This window comes from Meriones unguiculatus, chromosome 12 (assembly GCF_030254825.1).
Source record: "Meriones unguiculatus strain TT.TT164.6M chromosome 12, Bangor_MerUng_6.1, whole genome shotgun sequence".
Taxonomy (NCBI): Eukaryota; Metazoa; Chordata; class Mammalia; order Rodentia; family Muridae; genus Meriones; species Meriones unguiculatus.
The window spans coordinates 331,287-354,958 of record NC_083360.1 but is presented as its reverse complement, the minus strand read 5'-3'; the positions used below and the strand labels follow the sequence as shown (position 1 = coordinate 354,958).

The window sequence follows — 23,672 nt, the reverse complement described above, 5'->3', positions numbered from 1 at the left end:
ACATAAAAATAAGTAAACGGGGCTGGAGAGATGGCTCAGTGGCTAAGGGCTGAGATACATGGCTGTAGAAATGTCTCTGCCTTAACTGCTCTTCCAGAGGTCCTGAGTTCAATTCCCAGCAAGTATATGGTGGCTCATAACCATCTATACCCTTTAATACCCTCTTCTGGGTGCGGGTGTAAATACAGATAGAGCATTCATATACATTAAATAAATAAACATTTTAAAAAATAAGTAAACATAAAAATTTTAATGCAAATGGGAGCGTACACAAAAATTCTTTGGCTTTTTGCTGGGCAAGCAAGATGGCTCAGGGAGGGAAAGTGTCTACCACTGACCCTGACCGTGGTCCAGCCCCCAGAACTCACGCTATGGAATGGTGGAACAGACACACCCAGAGTGTCTTTTTTTTAACAAGAAAGTTACTATTTATTTGTTTGTTTATTTATTTAATGCATATGAATGTTCTATCTGCATTTACATCTGCCAGAAGAGAGAATCGGTTCACATTACAGATGGTTGTGAGCCACCATGTGGTTGCTGGGAATTGAACTCATGACCTTTGGAAGAGCAGGAAGTGCTCTTAACCACTGAGCCATCTCTCCAGCCCCCCAGAGTGTCTTATAACACACACACACACACACAAAGAAAATAAGACCAATACATGTAATATTTTGAAAAATGCTGAGCTGGCTGAGTGAAGACGCTTGCTGTCAAACCTGAGTTCAAAGCCAGGACCACATGGAAGGAGAGAACTGAGCACTGCTAGTTGTCCTCTGACAGCTCACACGTGTTACGTGTATAACGTGTATATACAGTGTGTATAACCGTGCATACCGTTTGGCATATACTCTTCTCACATCTGCTCCAAATAAACACACTAACATAAAGAAGATAGATGTAACTTGGAAAATCTTTTAGTTTACACATGAGATTTTATTAGTTCTTGCTTAAAAGAAAAAAAATTAGAATGTAATAGAAATAAAAAGTCAAAAGGAAACAATTTTTGACTCATAGGCTGTAAAAATAACCATCAGTGGCAAAAGCTAAGAAACAAAGAACCAAATACTACCAAGTTTCTTCTCAGGTTAAATTAAAAAAAAAAAAAAATTTCAAGGTAAGTGTGGAAGGAGATGCACAGTGATCTTTTGGGAAAAACCGAAAAACATTTAAAACCACTAATGACATATCTCATTAAAACAAAAAGCCACAGAACTTTAACTAGTCCATATATACTAGCACAGTGAATTCATGGCTTCAAAATCACATTTAATAATGAGCACACAAATCAACGCACAGGAAAAGACTACCTTTCTCTCATTCTGATTGTAGTCTTTGGACAATTTGTAATGCTAAAAAGTGTTCCAAGTTTCATTTTTATTATATAAAAACTGACAACATTTAAACCAACATGATTGCTTTCCATCCATTCAACAACTGAGAGGACAATAATATAAAAATATGTAAAAATTACTCTAGATTCATAATTACTTGATATGCTAACACCCATACAGCTAGTATAAATTTGATGATAAAAAAATATTTTTGTTTCCTTAAAAACATGTAGTCATTTACCATTTAATGTCACACAGACACTGGCCACCCTGAAGAACCAAAATCATCACAGGTAAAATGGCTATGTCTAGACTTTAGGCTTCTTGTTAGGTGGATCCTGAAGACTAAACTTTGGAATTTCACCAGGAGTATATGGAATTCTCTTGGAAGATACCTTTTTGCCAATTGTTTCAATCTGAAGAGGAAAAAAATATAGAACTATTAATCACAGCACACATGTAAAAGCTCTGTAATGCAGAGAGGTAAGGGAAGACCAGAAGCTTTTTCTTTTCTTTTTCGGTTTTTCAAGACAGTGTTTCTCCCTTTGTAGACCAGGCTGGCCTCCAACTCACCTCTGCTTCCCAGGGTGCTAGGATTACAGGCCTGTGCTGCCACGACCAGACAAGAAACTTTTTCAAGTCATCTGAGTTGCTGAGCGATCTTTGGCTCCTTTATTTTTGTGTTTCTAGAATCAAGTGCCACCCCACTTTGCTGTCTTGGGCTTTGTTTGGGCTTACAGAGTCAGTGTCTTGCTATGACGCATTGTCCTCTAACTCACAAACCCTCCTGCCTCCCAAGTGCTGGAGCACTGGGCACACACTAGCACCTGCAATCATCAAGCTAAAAAGACACAAGCACCTCAGTTTGTATGTATACGGTTCTCTGTCTGCACACATACCTGCACACCGGAGGGCATCAGACAGCTGATTGCCCATGTGGGTGCTAAGACTGAAATTCGAGCCTTCAGTGCTCTTAACCACTGAGACACCTCTCCAGCCCCGTGCAACCACTAAGCAGTGTGAGCTTATCTCCCCTCGAGTAAAGAGAAACAGACTACTCAATTTTTCTATTTCTTGAATTAAAAATTAATTTTTATCTTTATTTTGGTTTTTTGATACAGGGTTTCGCTGTGTAGCCTTGGCTATCCTAAACTCCCTTTATAGACCAGACTGGCCTCGAATTCACAGAGATCTGTCTGCCTCTGCCTCTCAGAAAAAAAAAAAAAAAAAAAAAATTAAGACTTTTAAAAATTATTTATTATGTATTCAATGTTCTGTCTGCATGTGTACCTGTATGCCAGAGGAGGGCACCAGATTTCATTATAGATAGTTGTGAGCCACCATGTGGTTGCTGGGCATTGAACTCAGGACCTCTGGAAGCTCTTAACCTCTGAGCCATCTCTCCAGACCCAGAAAAAATTTTTTAGTTCTGACTCTTACTACAAAAGATGTCTGCTTTCTAGTAATCTACTATCTTACTGAGTGACTTCTACGTTCTCCCTTATTTAGTGACTCCATTTCCTGTTTTATTTCATGGAGACAGGGTATGACGCACAGGCAAGCCTAGAACTACCTACACAGCAGAAGACAGCCTTGAACTGCTTCTCTTGCTTCTACCTCCCAAGAGCAGGGATTATAGCAGGATGCTACCACATGTAGCTGAATTAAAAAAAGAAAATCTTACTAGGGTAAGTCAAATTTTCAAAGAGCTCAAAATCATTGGCTTTGATTTTATGTATGTGAGTGTTCTGCCTATGCATGTGCATTTGTGTGCTTGGTGCCATTGGAAGCCAGAAGATCCTTTGTAACTGGGCTTAGAGATGGTTGTGAGTCACCATGTGGGTGCTGGAAATGAACCTAGGTCCTCTGCAAGAGCAGAAAGTGCTTTTTAACCACAGAGCCACCCTCCAGACTTTTACTGTAGCATTCATTCATTCAATCATCAATTTTTGTAACAGGGTGTCCCTGGCTGGCCTGGAACTCACCATGTCGACCAGGCTGGTCTCAAACTCGGGATCTGCCTACCCCTGCCCCCAGAGTGCCGGCAAACACACCCACTGAAATTATTTTAAAAATGCATCTTTCTACATGTGTTTTGGAAGTGACATTTAAAAGATAACACTCCTGAGTTTAAGTCACAACCCAGAAAAAGAGTCCTGAAGGAGGGCAGGATGGAGGGATTTCCAAGCAGCTAACAGAGTTGACAGCTGACTGCTGAAACCCTGTGTCTCACAAACAGCAGAGAAACAGCCCTTTAACAAGTGAGTGAGAGGTTAAAGAAACCAGATCCAGTATTTTTGGTGAGTAGATAAGGCCTTCCTAGGGCCTGCAAGCCGCTGCTGAGGCCATGCTGAGTGTGGAGCCATACTGGCAGCCCTCCTCCCTAACTTTTCCTGCCAGGAGCCTCTACTCCGGGTCCAGGAGGTACAGGGTAACTACTTGTTAGTACTCTACAGAACTCTGGCCGGGCTGATGGGTGGGACACACCAATGTACTGCACTTGGCAGGTTTTGTTATTTTTCCCAAGCCCCACATGGATGAACTTGAATGACAAGAGAGCTAGCCTCAGGAAACCCATAGACTTCCTTCAGAGCTCTCAGAGCACAGAGACAACGCTGAGTGAGAGGTACAGGATGAACACACTTGCCTGGGCACCTAGTGAGGTGGATGCTAGCTGTTCTCACACAAGGAAACAGTGTTGCCACCACAGTGAAGCATTTCCTCAGGGGCCACCCACAATCCAACCCCACCCCTCACCCAGGGCTTCACTGAACTGTAACAATGACAATGCACCATGGAACCACACTGTCTTCTTACTTGACCTTTACGGCTGAGGTGAGATGGGGCACATGCTGTTTCCAGTGCTAGGCACTGGAAGCCTCCCTAGATGGTAAATAAAGGAGGCCAACTTTATGTCACAAACAGGGAAGGAGTGGAACAGTTACCAAAACATCCAGGACTTCCCAGAGGATGGACCTCCTGTCCTGGTTATCTTAGTGCTAAATTAGAAAATACGACAATTCTTAAGCACCTGATGGGTTTAGAAACTGACCAGGGCAATTAGATGCCCAAGGGGTAAAGGCACTTGCCGCACAAGCCTGTAGCCCTACGGGACAGGGAGAAGGATGAAGGCCAGAACTGGCCTCCACACCTGTCCCCAACCAAATCATGCATACACGCCTGTGTGCGTGCACATACACACAGTAATAAATAAAATGAAGAAATAATGGCGAGAGCAAACCGACCAAACAAGCCGGCCCAGATCCCGATTACCTGGAAGCCAATGGCCTGCAGTTCAGTGTGCAGCCCGTCCAGGACGCGCCTCCCATCAAAGATAAAGGCTGGCTTCAGCATTTTCTTATGAATCCGCTCATAATCCAGTTCCTGTGCAGACACACAAGTGAGTAACTAGAACCTGACGGTGGGCACATGCCCCACTGCGCCCATACTGGGCACTGCTAGGACTTTCTTAATGCAATTTCTGAGACCTCACCTTAAACATGTCCCACTCAGTGCAGATGACAAGAGCATGGGCGCCGTCACACGCTTCATATGGGTCCTTGGAAATGGTCACCAGTCTGGACACTATAAAACAGCAGCGACGACCAAGAAAGAAATGAGACACTGTCACCTGAGGAGATGTAACACGAGCACTGTGGAAGGAGTGACAGAGTGAACAATCTGTGCATGGATGGGAAGGCGGGGAACCAGGAGCACCCTGAACGCTCTTCAGAAGTATTTCCTAGGGGCTTTGTGGAGCACCACCAAGCTATGCCTGGGCCCTGCAAAAATTATTGGGTTAAAACACAGCTGACAACCTCAACTCAAAGCTGAGAACATAATACCTAAGAGTTTAAATTTTAGAGAAACAAGGCTGAATACTGAAAGCCACTGGCAATAACTGACAGAAAGGTAACTACTAAAAGTTAAAAAAAGAAGAAAAAAAAACAAAACAAAACCAAACAGTTGTGTGGGTTCATAGCCAAAATGATTTCTGGAACAAAGTCCTACCTTGGTCATCCACTGAAACACCTGGATGGGAAAGATCCACAACTATTTGTTCCCTGGGCACTTTTGGATCATATATATGGAGGTGTGCACCTTCATCCATCAGGTATTTGCTGATGTAGATGCTGGAGGACTCTCTGAAGGAGGAAAAAAAAAAATCAGTATTGTTTAAATGACATACTCTAATACCAGGAGATCTAAGATATAGGCTAAGTTCTAGGTTAACTGGTGAGGACACAGATGCTTTTTATTCTCTGTCTCACACAAACACACACACAGAGGAGATCCTCAGGCCCTCTCTGCTTAGTGCGGCACCATGGTGATAGCTCTCTCCTGGTACCTTTATGTGATAGAGAATAAAATGCTGTAGAAAACACATGTACACACATCTATGTACACATGTACTTTCATTCATTTCCACTGAAAGACTGGGATAAGATGAAAGGTCCAACACCCTCACACCCTCAAAGGTGTTGAAATGTTTTTGTTTAGTTCTTTTATATTTACATTTGTGTGTGTGTGCATTCATGAGTACCTGCAGTGGTGCCAAGGTGAAGGTCAGAGGACAGTTTGCAGGGGTTGCCTTTCCTTCCACCATGTTGAGCCCCTTACGCTTACAAGTAAGTACTTTTATCTACTTCTGGCTGACATGTTTTAAAGAGGGCCAGTGAGATAAATTAGCGGGGAAAGTGGCTCCCGTCAAAGGGGAGAACTGACTACTCTAAGTCACCCTCTGACCATCACACACACACCATGGCTTGTGCACGTGTGCACACACACTCCTTATCGTGCAACCCTGGCTGGCCTGGAACTTGCTATGTAGACCAGGCTAGCCTCCAGCTCACGGAGATCTGCTTGTCTTTGCCTCTACCTCCTGAGATTAACACCCTGAGTACGAGGTAAACACAGGTAAACTTATTTTTTAGTGTTTTAAAGACCCAGTACCTGGTGTCACCAGTATCCTTTTTGAATGCAAACCCCAGGATAGCTATCTTCTTATCCGTCACTGTATTAAATAGGCTGTCTATGATCCGCGATGCAAACCGCCGCCTCTGGTAGTCATTCATGTCTATGACCTGAAATCACATGTATACAATGTCAGCTCACAAAAGGGTAGTCTAGGACATGCATATGGTTTCACAGTAAATTCTACTGTACAAATGTATGGCTTACACACTAATGACACAATTTACCAAACACTGTTATTTAGCTTTAAATCCAAAAACTAAAAATCCACCAATTGCAGACACACACCTTTAATCCCAGCATTTGGAAGGCAGGCAAATCTCCGAGTTCCAGGCTAGCCTGATGTAGAGAGCAAGTTCCAGGACAACCATGGCTATATAAAGAAACCCTATCTTTTGAAAAGTGAACAAATAAATAAAATAATAAGATAAAATAATAAGAAAATAATAAGAAAATCTGCCAAGAGGTAGTGGTACACACCTTTAATCCCAACACCTGGAAGGCAGAGGCAGGAGGATCTCTTGAGTTCTAGACCAGCCTGGTCTACAGTATGAGTTCCAGGATAGCCAAGGCTACACAGAGAAACCCTGTCTCAAACAAAACACAAAGAAAATCCAATTCCCTTCCTTAGAACCTTCCTAAAAATGTTCATTTTCTTTCGACTTGACCTTCCATGAGTAAAGCTAGGGTGGATGAAAAGATGGGGAACACAGCTAGGCTTGAATTCTGAAGGCATCTGAGATCCAGCCTCAGGGCCAATCTAAATAATATCCCCACCCCCACCCCAGCCAGCTTCCTAAACTCCCAAGGGAAGAAGGTGGTAAGCAATCATCTCTCCACGCATTCCCACATATGCTGCAAGTCACCATTCACCAAAGTTCACCACAAGATGAAGCTGGCTAAGAACAGACACTGCACCGAGGGAGAGCTGCTTCTGCTCAAACTGTGCCAACCACAGTTCCGGACACACTTTTGACCAACTATCCTAAGAGCTTCTGACTGATCTGCTAAGTTGAAGTTGCTGATAGAGGGGAAAGAGGAGGCTTTTTCAAAGGCTTCCAGGATCATCTCATGTTTTGGGAGCTTGAAAAAAAGCCCAAAGTGTTGAAAAATAAGGACTTCATTTACACAGTGAACGGCAAGATAAAGCCGCGTTCTAGGCTGAAATACACAAAAAGTGAGCCCTCTCTATAGACTTGCCTACGGCTATTCATAATCTGAGATTATGAATTTGGGGGAAACATTTGGGAAAGGTACATAACCTGGCCGGTACTTTAGCCAAACTACGTTATTTCTCACAGTATCTTCTCTCATCTAAAAACGGGGCACCACTAGTGATGAGGACTAAATGAGATTCTGTGTGATGCAAAGTGCTCCCAAAGAGTCCCCAGAATAAGCAAGCACTTGATAAGCCATAAAGGGGTTCCTGTTTTAGCTCTGTGAACTCCAAGAAGAGAAGGAAAGTATCCATAGATACAAACCACTTGAAAATATTACAATGTGGGTTCTTTAGTTTGATAGAAAAGCATGCTTCACACCAACTTCCAGGCTAGCCTGGACTACACAGTGAGATCCTGACACTTATGATAGAGAATGCCAGTAACTCTAGCACTGAGGAGGCAGAGGGAGTAGGTGTTCAAAGTCACGCTCAGCTACACAGCAAGTTCAAGACCAGCCTTTTATGTGAGACAAGTCTCAAACACATACCCCCAAATATAAAGGATAGTATTACTTCCTGACTTATTCTGGGAGCAAATTAACCTATAAAATGAGAAGTATTAATGTATCAAAAATGTCCATCATAGCAGACGAGGAAAAAAAAAAGACTAGGAAAATACTCTCATTAAATAAATCTGAAATAACTAAATTGAGTTCCTGAAACAAGTTCTGTCAAGACCATTTCACCAAGAGTACCATGTTTAATTACAATCAATCGTAAGTTATTGACCTCAAAGATATATACCTGCTGCCAGTAACGAGCTACTTCGGGCAGATTCAGAGCTTCACAAAGATAAACCAAATTCAGAACATCTTTTTGGAAGCAGCTCCCACCAAAACCTGAGGGAACAAAATAAGCTGACAATATTTTCAGGTAAGATCCAGAAACTAAATCCCATGATAAAGCTTACACAACATCAGTGACTTTTATTTAGATTTTAAGTAATAAAATTCAGAAAGCAGAAATTTTTCCTGCTACATACTGAGTTCAAGTTCAGGCTGGGCTGAAATCCTGTATCAAGATGAAAAAAATCAAAACAGTTTATAAATCATGTGACATTTATAGATAATAAATCAGTTCTCCAAGTAATTATCAAATGGTTCCCTAACACAGGTTTCATTAAAGCTACATCTGACCTTTTTCCTCTTAAGAAAGTGTGTGTGTGTGTGTATCTTTTTTTAATTTTTTATTTTTAATGTGTGAGTGTTTTGCCTGCATGTACGTAGGCACATCTCTTCCCCTGAGGTTAGAAGAGGACGGCTGGCTTAAAGTGCGTGGGGAATAAACACAGGTCATCCATAGAACACATGTTCTTAACTCTCCACTTCTCCAGCCCCCACTTGACATTAATCTATTCCTTTACATTAATCTATTTCTTCTGTCACTATCTGCCATGATTGCCCTATATCAACTACTTTACTGCAGAGTTAGTAAACTTTTAAGGTAAAGGGCCAGATGGTAAACATTTTGGTCTTTGTGGACCATAAAATCTCTGCCACAACTGTTAACCTCTGTCACTGTAGTTCCATAGTAGCCAAAGACAAGAGATAGGCTGTGGGTATATGACTATAGCCCCGGAACACCTATTTACAACAAGCTGTGGGGTGGGTGTGGCCCAAGGTATGCTAGCTCACCTTTGAGCCAGTACAATTCAGGCCGCAGCAGGAAGGCAAAGACTTTAGTGTCAGAAAATCTGGCCACAGGATCATATGATTCTGAGCAAGTTACAAAACTTTGCTTGAACCTCAATACTTTCTAAAAACAAAATTGCACCACCTTCTTATAAGGGCCATCAGCAATAAAAATGCAAAGTGTAGTTTTATATATCTGTGTTTCTGGATTGTGAGAGGTAATGCAGGAAGATCAGGGGTTTGAGGCCAACCTCAACTACATAGCAAATTTAAGGCCAGCCTGGGCTGTATGAAACTGTCTTGAAAGAAAAAAAACTTCAAGGAGATAAAGTACTAATATAGCCCACAACACATAGTAGATCTCATGTAAACAGTAGCTGTCTTTATTTTAGTCAGAGAAAGCATCAAAAAGGGCAGGAAGCTAGGAGTAGGAAGTGACACCCAGCCTCAGAAATGCCAACTCTGCATGAGTGTGTATATGTGTCCACACATGCTGCAGGGATTGAACCCAAGGCCTCGAATGCCAGGCAAGCACTCTGAACCCTGAGCCATTTCCAACTCCCTTTATGTATTTTTTGAGACAGCGTTTCACTCAGTGTTCTGTAAGTCTTTTTTTTTTGGTTGTGGGCCTCGCCTTTAATGGCTGAGCCATCTCTCCAGCCCTATAAAGTATTTTCAGGGTTATAATGCAGCCTACCTACCACAAATAATGAGAACTGCGTATATGGCTGGTGTAAAGTTGGATTTACAGACTGGGCTAAGGGCAACTCTTCTGGGGCCAGGCCGGGCGACACATGCCTGTAATCCCAAATACCTTGAAGGCTGACACAGGAGCATAGAAGACTCCTAGCCTGCCTTGGCTCCACAAGTTCAAGGGCACCTGGGCAACTTTCCTAACAGAGGCTAGCCTTAAGCTCCTGATCCTCCTACCTCCACTTCTTAACTGCAAAGATAAGAGATGCACACAGTATGCCCAATTTCACTCAATCTTTACAGCCCATTTGGGGAGGCACTACATGGAAGCCAGCGGACAACTCGAGGAGTCTGTCCTCTCCTTTTAGCATGTGAGTTTAAACTCAAGTCACCAGGCGTGGGGACAGGTGTGCTCCTGTCAGCTTGCTCACTGAACCACCTTACAGAAGTCATCTTCTAGACTTTTTTTTAAGATTTATTTTATGTGTACAAATGTTTTGCCTGCATTTGTGCCTATGGTACACATGCCTAGTAAGCCATGGGAACTTAGGAGGCCTGGAATGAGTTATAGCTGAGTCACCACGGGGGTGCTGGCAGGTATACCCTGGCCCTCTGAAGAGCAGCCAGTGCTCTTAACCACTAAGCCAGCTCTCCAGCTCCTCTGGAATTTTTGGTTTGTTTGTTTTGTTTTTTTGAGACAAGGTTTCTCTGTGTAGCCCTGGTTGTCCTGGAACTCCCTTTGTAGACCACGCCAACCTCAAACTCACAGAGATCCACCTGCCTCTGCCTCCAGAGTGCTAGGATTAAAGGCGTATACCACCACCACCCAACCAATCTTAACAAAAAAAGAAAAAAAAAAAAAAAAAACTTCAATAAACCTGGAAGTTTTAGTAACCTATTTTATATAGAGAATTTTTACTTACCCACACTGGCTTTCAGGAACTTATTTCCAATTCTTTGGTCCATTCCAATAGCTGTTGCCACCTCTTCCACATCAGCCCCTGTTGCCTCACACAGAGCGCTTATGGAGTTAATGCTGCTGATCCTTTGCGCTAGAAAAGCATTTGCTGCCTTTAGATAAAACAGAAAGGAGAGAAGATGATGGGTAACAAAGCAACTTTTGTATGTCAGTATATTTCATTGAGGTGATGCAAGTTACTAAGCAGACACTAGAGACACTGATGTGAGGAGACAGCGGAAGTTTGGAAGGTGGTGCAGTGCTGGAGACCTTGACTAACCCGTGAGGCGTTAGGTTTAATCGCCAGCACTGAGAAAAAGAAAGCAAAACAACCTGTGCGTGCGTGCGCGTGTGTAGCAATCCCCACATTCAGGAAGCTGAAGCAGGATTTTGAGTTTGACGCTGGCCTGAGGAAGATGGACACCCTGTCTAAACACAATCACGATGTTAATAAAGAGCCGCAAGATGTGCACTAACCAATTTGGACAGCTCTGAGGACCAAGTGTTGGTGGTGAGGATCTTTTCCTTGGGAACCCAGTGCTCATACACAGCACAGAGCGCCCGGACAGCTTTCTGGCCCTCGGGGGTCTCGTCCCCTCCAATCAGGACTCTGTCTGGGTTCTTTAGGTCCTTGATGGCTGTTCCCTCCGCCAAGAACTCAGGATTGGACAGTACCTGGAGGAGCAGTACAAGGGAAGGAAGGCTAGAATGAACTGTGGGTAACTATAAGCGTCAGTCTTGTCCTATGAAGAATCACTCTACCGTTTCTTTCTTCGTACCTGTAAATTCAAGTTGGGCTTTGTGTTGGCATCAAATATGCGGCGGATGCTCTCTGCTGCGCGCACGGGGACTGTGCTCTTCTCCGTCACAATCTTGTACCCATGCGAGTTTTGCACAATGCGGCGAGCACAAGCTTCGATGTACTTCAAATCTGCTGCCCGGCCTTTCCCCATCCCATAGGTTTTTGTTGGTGTGTTTACCTGGTGAAAACATTTGGGATGAAGAACAGAAGGCTTTCAAAACAGTGCCCAGACTATCAGTTAAGCAGCAGCAGTCACGGTCTTAACTCTCACAGAACAACACATTTTACAAATAGAACCACTGAAAGAAGCAGCTGGAAGCATCTAGAGAGCTCATTTGTGGAGAAGCTGCCATACGTGTGCCAGATACTAGTAAGGGCAGGCAGGGTCCAAGCTGAGGCCAGGAGGCAAAAGTGAACACAGGTCCTCACTCTAAAGGCGCCTGCCCACCATGTGCAATATATTATCACACTTAAGAGCACTGTGGCTTAATAAACATAAAACAAAGAAGCTGTCACAGACAGGAATATTTTTAAAATCACATGGCAAAGCAAACTACTTACAGAAATAAATACTAAATCAGCTTCTCTGATGGCATCATCAATATTGGTAGAAAAAAATAGATTTTTCCCTCGACAAGATTCAACCACTTCTTTTAGGCCAGGCTGGAGAAGGAAAAAAGGAAAAGGAGTTGAACACACAGTATTGTCAGTCCTGAGGTAAACAACAACAAGAATCAACTTTGTTGAGGGGAAAGTTGTGCTGTGACTTAGAGGTTTGGATTTCCAAGTAGTATCTTTAGGCTGGCTGAGGACTGCTGGGCGTGTGGCACACACTTGCAGTTCTGACACTTAGAAGGCTGAGGCAAGGCTGAGCTACAAGAGAATCTGAGGCCAGACCAGGCTACGTTGGAAGGTCCTGTGAGAAACTAAAAAGAAACAAAGGGGGATCATACACAGAATACAGTAAGATAGGATGTCATCACTAAAGGAAGCAAAGCTGAACTTGCACAAAGATCAGCAGCTCCAAATGCTTTGTCATTATTTACCTTGTACCTGGGTGATACATTAACCATTAACTCCTCCAAATCAATTATCACACCCTTCAAGGCCCCGCAATTTCAAGAAAAGACTTTGCACTGTCACGATGAATGCAGTCCTCTGCTCCCCATGATTCATACCACAGAGGTGGTTGCAAAAGTCAGTACTTACTTTATACAGACAGACAGACAGACAGACATCAGTATGTATTTTTCTAAGCCCTACTGTAAGACACACTGACAATCTTTACTTTTTCCCATGCAATTTCACTGGTGATATATTTATGTTAAAAATGGGGAACCTGGGGCTGGAGAGATGGCTCAGAGATTAAAAGCACTGTCTGTTCTTCCAAAGGTCCTGAGTTCAATTCACAGCAACCACATAGTGACTCACAACCATCTATAGTAAGATCTGGTGCCCTCCTCTGGTGTGCACATGCAAGCAGACAATACTGTATAAATAATAAATAAATAAATCTTAAAAAAAAAAAAAGGTCAGGAACCTGGTAGTGGTGCACACCTTTGATCCTAGCACTTGAGAGTCAGAAGCATATGGATCTCTGTGAGTTCGAGACAGACCGGTCTACAGGGAGAGTTCCAGGACAGCAGGAACTAAACAGAAAACCCTGTCTTGAAAAACAAGTCTATCTTTACTTCATGGGTGTGGGTATGGAGGTGTGGGTACCATGGTGAACACGTGGATATCAGAAGACCTTGGGAGCCCTCTCCTTTTACTATGTCTGGGGATCACACTCAGGTCATCAGGCTTCGGTGGAACACACCTTCACCCACTGATCCATCTTGTCAGTCCAAAAGTTTTTATTCCCCCGCCCCCAAGGCAGGGTTTCTTCGTGTAGCCTTGGCTGTCCTGTACTCACTTTGTAAAGCAGGCTGACCTGAAACTCACAGAGCTCTGCCTGCCTCTGCCTCCCAGAGAGAAAACAAATAAAACAAAATTAAGCTTAAACCTGATCAGAGCTATCTTCTAAATTTAACAAGCAATTTACAGACAATAAAGGATACAGAAAAATAAGTTAAAATACTCAAGGGACTCAGGAGTTACCCAGGAAAATGCACTCTGAAAATTTCCACAGCAAACCAATTTCTCTAACCAAAAAACAGGAGAGAACAAAAAGAGAGCAAGGAAGGATGGGTTAATGAACAGGAAGTTAAAAGACACGGCAAGGCCAGGCACTCCAGCACACAGAGGCTAAAGGAGGGCTTCACGTGTCACGTGAGACCAGCCTGCTTTGTCCCAAAGCAGAGATTCAGTCTCAAAAGAAACAAAAGAAAGTACTTACCCTTTTATAGTGTGTAAAAGGAACTTCTACTGGTCTGGTTCAGTTGTCTCGGAGGCTTACCACCTCCTTCTGCTGACCTAGGCCCAGTTCTGGAAGCTTCCAGCCTCTGCACAGTCTAACCTAGGCCTAGAATATTTTCAGCCTCTGAGAATTACTGCTTAATAAGCTCACCGTCCTTCTCTGGCTGGTTCAACTCAGCTGTTCTGCTCAAACTCTCCCAGCTGACTTATTCAACCCAGCTTCTCTCTTGGCCTCTGAATTGCTCTGCTTGGCTTCAAACTGACTGAAGCAATCTGCTCTCTAATCTCCTGATTTCTTCAGTCCTCACCTGAGTTCTCTCTCTGCAACCTGTCTCTCCATGACTGTCCTGGTAAAACTGCTTCCGCTCTCCCTGTGCACTGCCCCTTAAGTAGAAGAGAAGAGAGAGGGCAGGGAAGTTTTACTAGGACAATAACGAGACAGTTTGCAGAGAGAGAGAGAGAGAGAGAGAGAACTCAGGCCCAGCCAGACTTTTTTCATTGAATTGGTTGCATATATATTTCATAATAACAAAATAGTTTATATATACACACACAAAATAGTTAACACAATAAGAAAACAATAAGCATAAGAACAAAGCTGTTTAATATATAATTTACCTCATAAATAGGAAGGGTTGGAGAATTCCATGCATTGATTCTTGACTCATTGACATCAACAACTGTCACCCTGATTTCTGGGCACATATGAGCAATGACACTGCATGTGGGTCCACCAACATAGCCCGCACCAATGCAACAGATCTTCTTAATTTCAACCATGACTGAACTAAAAGGGAACAATTAAAAATGTTTTAGGATTGAAAACAGAAAATCTGGACAAATCACTGGCATCTTCATCACAAAACTGTCAGATATCTGGAACCATGTCCTACGTTTACTCATAGGAATTACGAAAATTGTGAGTGAAAAATAACATTCCAATTAGATGACTTGGCTTCTTCTCCACTTCGCTGGAGAAGAAAAAACAAAAAAAGGTAAAATTTATAACAACTGTTATTATTGCAAATGCCCTAAGATTATAATGTTCTGATAGAAAGTCAAAAATTAATGCACCACCAGGCTGTCGTGGTGCATTCCTTTAATCCCAGCACTTGGGAGGCAGAGGCAGGCAGATGTGAGTTCGAGACTGTCCTGGTCTACAGAGTGAGTTCCAGGACAGCACAGCCAGGACTACACAGAGAAACTCTGTCATGAAAAATCAAAAATCAAAAACAGATGATGAATTAAAGGAGAAGGAAAAGGAGGAGGAGGAAGAGGAAGAACAAGAAGAGGAGGAAGGTGGTGGTCATCTAACCCAGGGTAGCTTGAATTACAAAGGGAAAGCCCCAGGATAAATTTACATATCAGTGCAATTCTCCCTTATATGTGAGCCTACAAAAGTGAGTTTTTCAACACGTTTAGATTTCAACACGTTTAGATTTCAACACGTTTAGATTAGTTCCACAAGCATACCTAGCCTCTAAGATTATGCTTCTGCTTGGCTTAAACATATCCCTCAAGAACTGTGTGGGCATCTTAATTCCTAAGGCAAAAGTACTGGTAGGCGTAAAAGCTGGAGTTTTCCTCAGTGTGGATTAATGCCTATTGTAAAAGGGCTTAAGGCTACAGGTTTGATCTCATGCTCTTTTATTCTTCCACCCGGGAATGACACAGCAAAAAAGCCTGGTGCCAGGTGTCAGCCCCTCCATCTTGGTTTTGCCAAGCTCCAGTAGCCAGAGCCAAGAAATTCTTGTTCATTATAAATCATTCATCTCAGGTGTTCCCAGCAGCAGAAAATAGACCAAAATACCCCTTAAATACTTAGTTGGCATCAACAGCTTCTCTTTGGATACTGCACAAAAATCTTTAAACTGTATTTCACCTTTAGTCAGAAAAAGGGAAAAGGCTAAAGGAAAGTAGTGTTGAATGTTCGTGTGTGCTGCTTTGCACACTTCTGTATGGGCATGCAGGGCCCTGAGGCCACTTCGTGTTCCTCTATTGCTCTTTATCAATTTTTCTGAGACAGGAGCTTACTGAGCCTGGAGCTGGTCTAGCAAGGCTGAATCCGCAACCCTGGGGTACAGGTGTGTACTGCACAATAGCTTTTACTGGGTGCTGGGATCCAAAGTCAGGTCTTCAGGCTCGCATAGCAAGTACTTTACTGACTTGCTATCTCCCTAGCCTCGCTGTTGGTGTAATTTTTTTTTTTTTTTAATGTATACACCTTACCTTTGTTCATTCAAATACTGATTTCTCCCCCACCCCACCCCCAACTCTCTGGTTTCAATCCGGATATTGCATTGTGATACTCATTATAAGCACCCTGTCTCAACTCTTGTGTAAACAGGACAATATAAAGCAACTAGACACAATGTTGAGCAGGGAGGAGCCAGAGGACAGGAAAGAGGGGAGGAGCCAGAAGGCAGGAGAGGAGTGGGAGGAGAAGGGGGAGAGGAGAGCCAGGAGAGCAGAGCTGGAGGAGAGATCTTGGAAGACATCCAGCATGAACCAGACCTAAGATTTCACAAAAAGCAAGTATAATGTGGGAAATCTAAATGATAGGAAACTGAGGGCTTGGAGGTTTAGGACGGAGTAAATATTGCCCAGCATTGTGTTCTAGGTTAACTAAAAACCTAGTCTCTGTGTGGTGATTTGGTTATACAGCTGTTTAAGATTAGCAGCAGCTTTACTAGAAGATAAACCAACAGTAAATGTCAATAACCACCTACAACACCTGGCAGGGTAATTTCTGCAGTTATCAGTACTGTTGTATGATCTAAGTTTTCAATGGGCATCAGGGGAAGTGATTGACACTAAAGGTTTAGAAAGAACTGACTTGTGTATATGATTGTCTGCTTTTTTGCCATGATTACCACCAAAATGACAAGTTACTTCAGTTTCTGCCAAGATCTCAGACATCACAGAATCCAGCCCATTCATGAAACCCAAAGAGAAGAAAAATAGTGATCAGAGAGCTTAACAGGTTATTGTGGATTCCTGCATGGGTCAGAGAAGGTACTCTGGGTTAGACTAATCATAGTGCTCCACAAGAATGTATCTGTGGGTCAATGAAAGAGTGTTTGCCCAGCATGTATGAGGTGAGGCCATTAGATATTTAGTATTGAAAAAAAAAAAATAAACAGAAAACAAAAAACACAAAATTTTAGTTCCCCAAGTAGTCAAGCCTTGGTAGAAAGAGCCTTTACCAGCCGAGTAATCCTGTCAGTGCCACAGTAAAATGTTACAAGGAAATATAGATGAAGAAGCCTCACTTTTACCCATCCCCACTGACTCTGCTTTCCAGGCAGCAGCTTGTTCCTTGTATACTCCCAGTGTTCATTTGCCCAACTTCACATTCATACATATGTGTGCAGATTATGACATTTTTGAGACAGGGGTTTCTATTATACAGCTGAGCTGGGACTCACTATGTAGACCAGGCTGGCCTCAAACTCTGCCTCCCAAGTGTTGAAATTAAAGGTGTACACCATCATGCCTGGCATCGTCTGTTATTTACAGTATTATACAATCACATTCTCCCTTTTAACGGCTATGATGCATTCTTCTATAAGGCGCATTTGACTAGGAAATAGTGATGCTAAGTCTAGTAGATTCCTTAATTGCTTAAATAAGTGAGTTAGAAGTTCGCTGTTAGCAGTTGTAAAGCTATAGATATAAAACATTCTACTGAACTTTTAGGGGCTGGAGAGATGGCTAGGTGGTTAAGAGCACAGTCTGCTCTTCCAAAGGACTTGGGTTCAATTCCCAGCACCCACATGGCAGCTCACAACTATCTGATCCTAATCCCAAGGGATCTGACACTTTCACACTAATGCACATGAAATAAAATTAAATAATTAAAAAAAAAAAAACTTCTAGGATTGCAAGATTTGCCTGAGTAAAAATACCAAGGGTACCCAAGCTGACTTCTGGCAGTCACCCAACTTTCCTTGCTTCACCCATCTTGCTTCCCTAGTCTAGATGGAAAAGATGACATTGAGAACGCTAAGTAGCTAAACTCCAAGGAATCTTCTGAAACTCTCCTACCTGAGGGAGACTTGCTTCCAAACTTCAGCGCAGCTGTCCTCCCTCTATAGAAGAGAACCTTGGGCATCTGCTTTCAGAAAAATTACTTCAACTTATTCCAGGGCCTAGTCTTTCCCTCATCACAAAAAAGTAATGTTTCCAAGCTGGGAGCTGAGGTGCATACTTGGTCTCAGCACTGTGGAGGCAGAAGCAAACGGATCTATATGAGTTCCAGGCCAGCCAGGGCTACAGGGAGAAAACTTGTCCTTAAAAACACAAAAGACAAATAACAAATAGGGGCTGAGAGATGGCTCAGTGCTTAAGGGCACTGTCTGTTCTTCCAGAGGTCCTGAGTTCAGTTCCCAACAACCACATGGTGGCTCACAACCATCTATACTGGGATATGATGCTCTCTTCTAACCTGGAGGTGTACATGCAGATAGGGCACTTGTACTCACATACTAAATAAATAAATAAATAAATCTATCTTTTTAAAACCAGATAAATAGGAAGATAGATAGATAGATAGAAGGTATGTGTACAATAGTAAGCAAGACAGCTCAGTCCCTGCCCTCACACAATCACAATATACTAAGGACACAGAAACAAAATCATGGCTTTGTGTTAAGTGTCCTATAGAGGAAATACACAAATAGAGAAAAGATCAAGAAACTGTGGGTAAGAGACTTTAGAATAGAGAACAGCCCTCTGAAACATGACAATTTATGATGACTTAAAAGAGAAAAAGAAGGTGGGCAGTAGTGGCACACTCCTTTAATCCCAGCACTCAGGAGGCAGAGGCAGGTGGATCTCTGAGTTTGAGGCCAGCCTAGTCTATACAGTGAGTTTCAGGTTAGCCAGGACTACCCAGAGAAACCCTGTCTCAAAAACAAAAAGGAGAAAGGAATCCTATCCAAGTAAAGTGGCTAAATGATAAAATAATAAAAATAATAATCAGCTGGAAGGCAAAATGAATATCCAAGTTCAAGGAAGACTGAGGATGAAGAGGGACCCCTGAGATGGTCCAAAGGGTAAAGCAAGCCTAATGGCCTGAGTTCAGTCCATGAACCCACATAAGCGAGAAAGAGAAAACTGGCTTCTGAATGCTGCCCTCTGACCTCCACACACATAACCCCCCTCAATTAATAAAAATTAGGAGGGAAAAAAGGTGGGAAGAGGCAGAGAAGGGTCATCTCAATCAGAAGTAGAAGTTGAGCCTAGCCTAAAGAATGGGTAGGATTTAAGGGGGAGAAAAGGAAACCAGAAAGAACATTCTAGATAAGAGTAAAAGAATAAACACAGAGCAGTGAGGGGTCCGCTCAGTGGCGCAGCAGTGAGTACTAATGAGTAGTGAGAGGCAACAACTGTCTCCTAGAGTGTGACTACATTACAAGTGGCTCATGAACATCTCTCTCAGGAGAGCAAGACAGCAAGAACCTAGTAGCAATCTACATAGTTGAATGGAACCATCCTAGTTAGAGGCACCCACTACAATTAAAGCCTATTCTGTGCTAGGAGAGGGAGGAGTGCTTGTGAGCCAGATAGGTGGACTGGGATTTAAGTCTGGAGACTGAAAGAGCTAGGAACAAGACAACACAATATTTAATGTGATATTTACTTTTATACAAAAGAACAGTGACATGGAATCTGGAGAAGAGAAATTTTCTGGTTCCAGGGAAGTGGAGACAGGAATAGAATTTTCCAAGCTTGAACAGCATATTTATTCAAAATTCTCTGTTCTAATGCTTTATGAATTTGAATTCCCAGAAACTACACTACCAGAAACAGATGGCCTAGATTTCAGGTACAAATATGGTTGATCCTGTCCCCACAGGTTCTACACCCACAGAATCAGGTAACTCTGCTAGTGTGTGTGTTTGTGTGTGTGTGTAAAATTAGAGGCTAGATGTAATGGCACACATCTTTAATCCTAGCAGTAGGGAAGCAGAAGCAAGCTTGAGGCCATCCTGATCGACATTTTAAGTTCCAGGCTAGTCACTGAGACACAGTGAGACCCATCTTTAAAACAAACAAACAAACAAAAAAAAAAACAACCTCTCTACCGAACATGTTTTTTCTTTTCTTCTTTTCCCCTAAACAATAAGATAGCACTATCTATATTATATTAAGTATTACTTTCATTGTTTGTTTTGGGACAAGGTTTCCCTAGGCAGCCTAGGTTGGCCTGAACTTGCTATGTCACCTGGGCTAGTCTTGTGCTCATGATCACCTCTACTATGCTAGGATTATGGGTATGTGCCTTGATGCTCCATTATATTAGGTATCATATGTAACGTAGAGATGATTTAAAGTATTCAGGAGGACATGCAATGATTTAAAGTATTCAGGAGGACATGCATAGGCTACAGGAAAATAAATATGGCAGCATTTCATTTAAAAGACTTGAGCATTCCCAGACGTGGGCATTTGCAGTAGTCCTTGGAACCAATCTCCAGTCCTTGGTAACCAAGGATACCAAGGGCCACTATCCAGGCCCTGTAATCGTCTACCGTGATAGCAAAGCTCCACTGTAGTGTATTGACTCAGTCCCTTTGTAAGCTACATACCATAAATCAACATCAGAACCCTAACTAACTCTGGGCCTACAGGTTCATCTTCAAGGTTCAGAAAACTGAATCAGAACTACCACATATTAAGATATCCTTCCAGGCTGGAGAGATGGCTCAGTGACTATTATCACTTGCTGTTCTTCCAGAGGACGTAGGTTTAAACTCCAGCACACATGATAATTCACAACCATCCATCCAACTCAAGTTTCAGGGGGATCTGATGCCTTCTGGCTACAGGTACCAGGCATGTACATGGCGTAGACATACATGCTGCTAAGACACCCAAACACAGAAGAAAAGAAGAAAGCTAGTAAGTAGAATTTCTAAGTATGGGTGGTTCAGAGTATCTTTCAGGGTTACAAGTTAATTCCATAGCTACCTTCTTTAGCCACCTAAAGAATGACATCAAGTTACCACTAATATTATTTGCTTCTATAGAGCTGGGGATTAAATCCAGGGATTCAAGCCTTCTAGGTAAACATTCCACCCCTGTGTTCCACTCCCCAGTCCTCAAGCTACTTCTCATCTTCCTTTATTTCGTAAGCAGTAGTTACTGCTGCCAGCTGCACCTGTGCCCTCTGAGTGGGTGTCTGCTCCCCCACCCCTGCTTTGTACTTTCTCCCTCCCTCCTCCTCTTCCTCTCCTCCACTTCTCTGTCTCTCAACAAGGTTTCACTCTGCAGCCCAGGCTGGCCTGGAACTGGTGGTGATCCTCCAGCCTCCGCCCAGGGGAGCTGTGATTTAGGGGCATGGGCCACTACCCTCAGCTATTCGGTCTCATTTGGGTTGGTGCCCTTGCTGTGCTGGTTTTCCTATGAAGTCCAACTTCTGCATAACAATGGATGGAAAACTACTTATGCGGATAGATGTGCAATCGACTCAAATCAAATAAAGTCACTTGGAAGTTTCAATAAAATGCTCAATAAACGTTAATATGGAGCTTGATACAATGTTATCAATACAGTTTCTGTGACACAGATTGTTTTCTTTTTTTTCATAATTTGTGTTTTGCTTTGTGTGTGTATGGTATGCAGGCCATGGCATACGTGTGGAGGTCAGAGGGCAACTTTTGGGAGTCCAGATTTCCTCTCACTGTGGGTTCTGGGGATCAAACTCAAGGCCGTCAGGCGTGTACAGCACGTGCTTTTTACCAGCAGGCTCATCTCACTGTTTTCTATTTCTACTTGTATTTCTACCCTCTGGCCCTCACTGTGCTGAGAGAAAAGTGGGCCTGTTTGCTTAGTAAATAGGTCATTCTGAAATAAGTCCTCGCCTCTATATTGGGAATATATATTGGGAATCACAATATACCACACCATCCTGAAACTACCGTTCATGTAAAAATATCATAAATTCAAATAAACATGATACAAAATATCACTCATAGCCAGCAAATGTCCTATACTGCAGTCTGACAGAATAGAATCTATTTACCACCCTTTTCACAGCTACTGAACAACTAAACAGCAGGTATGATAAACAGCTGGATACAGGAACCTCACTTGGTCATTCCCTGGAAGCACACTTAAAGAGATGTCTGATCCATGGGGTGGGGGTAGGGTACAGGAGGAACGATTGCAAAAGACTTAATTTTATGTCTATCGGAATGATACAAAGCTGTGGAAATAGGAGGGAAAAGAGAGCATGCCTACTGGTTAGAGACTGTATGACAGAGAAAGCAAGACAGAGATAAAGGGGGCAAAAAGGATGTATTTTCCAAACCAGGTTTGTGTAGCATTCAGCTCAGACTAGAAACTGAGTATCCAAAAGCACATCTCAGAGCAGAAACACTCAGCTCTTTCAGGTCCAGAACCTCTCAGAAGAAACAGACCAGACTACTGTTCTCCATTTCTTAGGGGATTTGAAAAAAACTCAAAGACTTGCCTTTGAGGTGAGTGGATGAACAGTTAGTCTTCTGTGTACCCCACGTATGAGCTCTCTCCCAGATAGCCCCTCCTTTCTCTATACCAATTTTCCAACCGTACTGCATTTTATATACAGTACGTGAAGATTTTCAAAATCTCACGAAAAACGTCGTCTCTGAATCCCCCAAGAAAAGCCTTCCCTGACATCAAGTAGAACGTCTAGGCCTACGTCCAGAGGCCAAAATGGACTGCAAGGACCACCCCCACACCACCATCAAGATATTAGGATAAATGCCTTAGATCTTCAAGGGGCTTTGCAGCTTTGCTTTCTCCACTTAGGGGCTGCCGGAGAACAGCGGCCCCCCAGGTGAGCAGACTCTAATCCCCAACAAAGCCTAGGACTGTGAGCCGTCCATTAGGCCCCAAAGAGAGGACGACTCTTTCCTCCGAGGGGCATTTGGCTTTCTGAAGCGGCGGGAAAATCTCGTTCGTTTCAAATCGGAGAGTGGGAAGAATGAGAGCGAGATTGAAGACGCACGAGTTGTGAATCAAAAGCCTGACTCCTCTGACCTGCTGCAAGCCCACGACCTGATTCCCGCCGGGCCCATAAGAGGGGGATCAGAATAGGGCGGTGAGGAGCCCCGCCGCGAGCGGAGAGCAGCCCGGGACCGCGCGCACACCCCAGCCCGGAGAAAGGGGCATCCCGCGGGGATCGGTGCTTACCCACTTCCAAGGCCGGAGCACGGCGGCCGCTTGGATCCCGTTCGCTCGGACAGCGTCTTCCAAGCCGCAGGCTCCACACCCCGCTCCGCCCGCCGCTGCCCAAGTCCAGGGCCCGCGGCCGTATTTAAAAGCTTCTGCCGAGGAAGGCGGAGGCTTCATTCCCCCGCAGCCAGGCCTCCCGGGACGGTGAACTCAGCCACCGCCCGGCGCAGCCCCGCCTCCCTCCGACCCAGGCCCGGGGCAGGCCTCTATTTCCTTCAGGACCCGGAGCGGCATAAGGGGCGGGGCCCGAAATGTGTGGTCACGCCCCCTAAGAAGCAGGGCGAATCAGCTCGAGCCAACTCATTGGCTCCGCCCACGAGCGGCTGCGAGTGGCTCTGGGCGTGGCTTGTGTGTCCTGGGTCCCGTAGGCTGGTCGGCTTGCTGGGAAGCGGGTTCATTGTGTCCCGGGTTCATTCCATGCTCTTTGATCCTTGGAATCGGGGATGAGAAAGGTACGCGTTTGCCAAGTGAGCCACGC

The 23,672-nt window shown here is 43.6% G+C and overlaps 1 protein-coding gene across 1 annotated transcript; it reads right to left on the bottom strand.

Annotated features, from left to right (window-relative positions):
* Window positions 1-915: 915 nt before the first annotated feature.
* Window positions 916-23,416, bottom strand: Ugdh (UDP-glucose 6-dehydrogenase). The gene is made up of 12 exons (XM_060365266.1): window positions 23,153-23,416; window positions 14,588-14,756; window positions 12,173-12,274; window positions 11,589-11,789; window positions 11,287-11,484; window positions 10,775-10,922; window positions 8,272-8,366; window positions 6,288-6,418; window positions 5,346-5,479; window positions 4,828-4,919; window positions 4,608-4,718; window positions 916-1,750 (listed from the first exon to the last, which is right to left on the bottom strand). Exons 2-12 carry the CDS (start codon window positions 14,747-14,749, stop codon window positions 1,643-1,645), a joined length of 1,482 nt encoding a protein of 493 aa, XP_060221249.1. The 5' UTR covers window positions 14,750-14,756; window positions 23,153-23,416; the 3' UTR covers window positions 916-1,642.
* Between the last annotated feature and the right edge of the window lie 256 nt (window positions 23,417-23,672).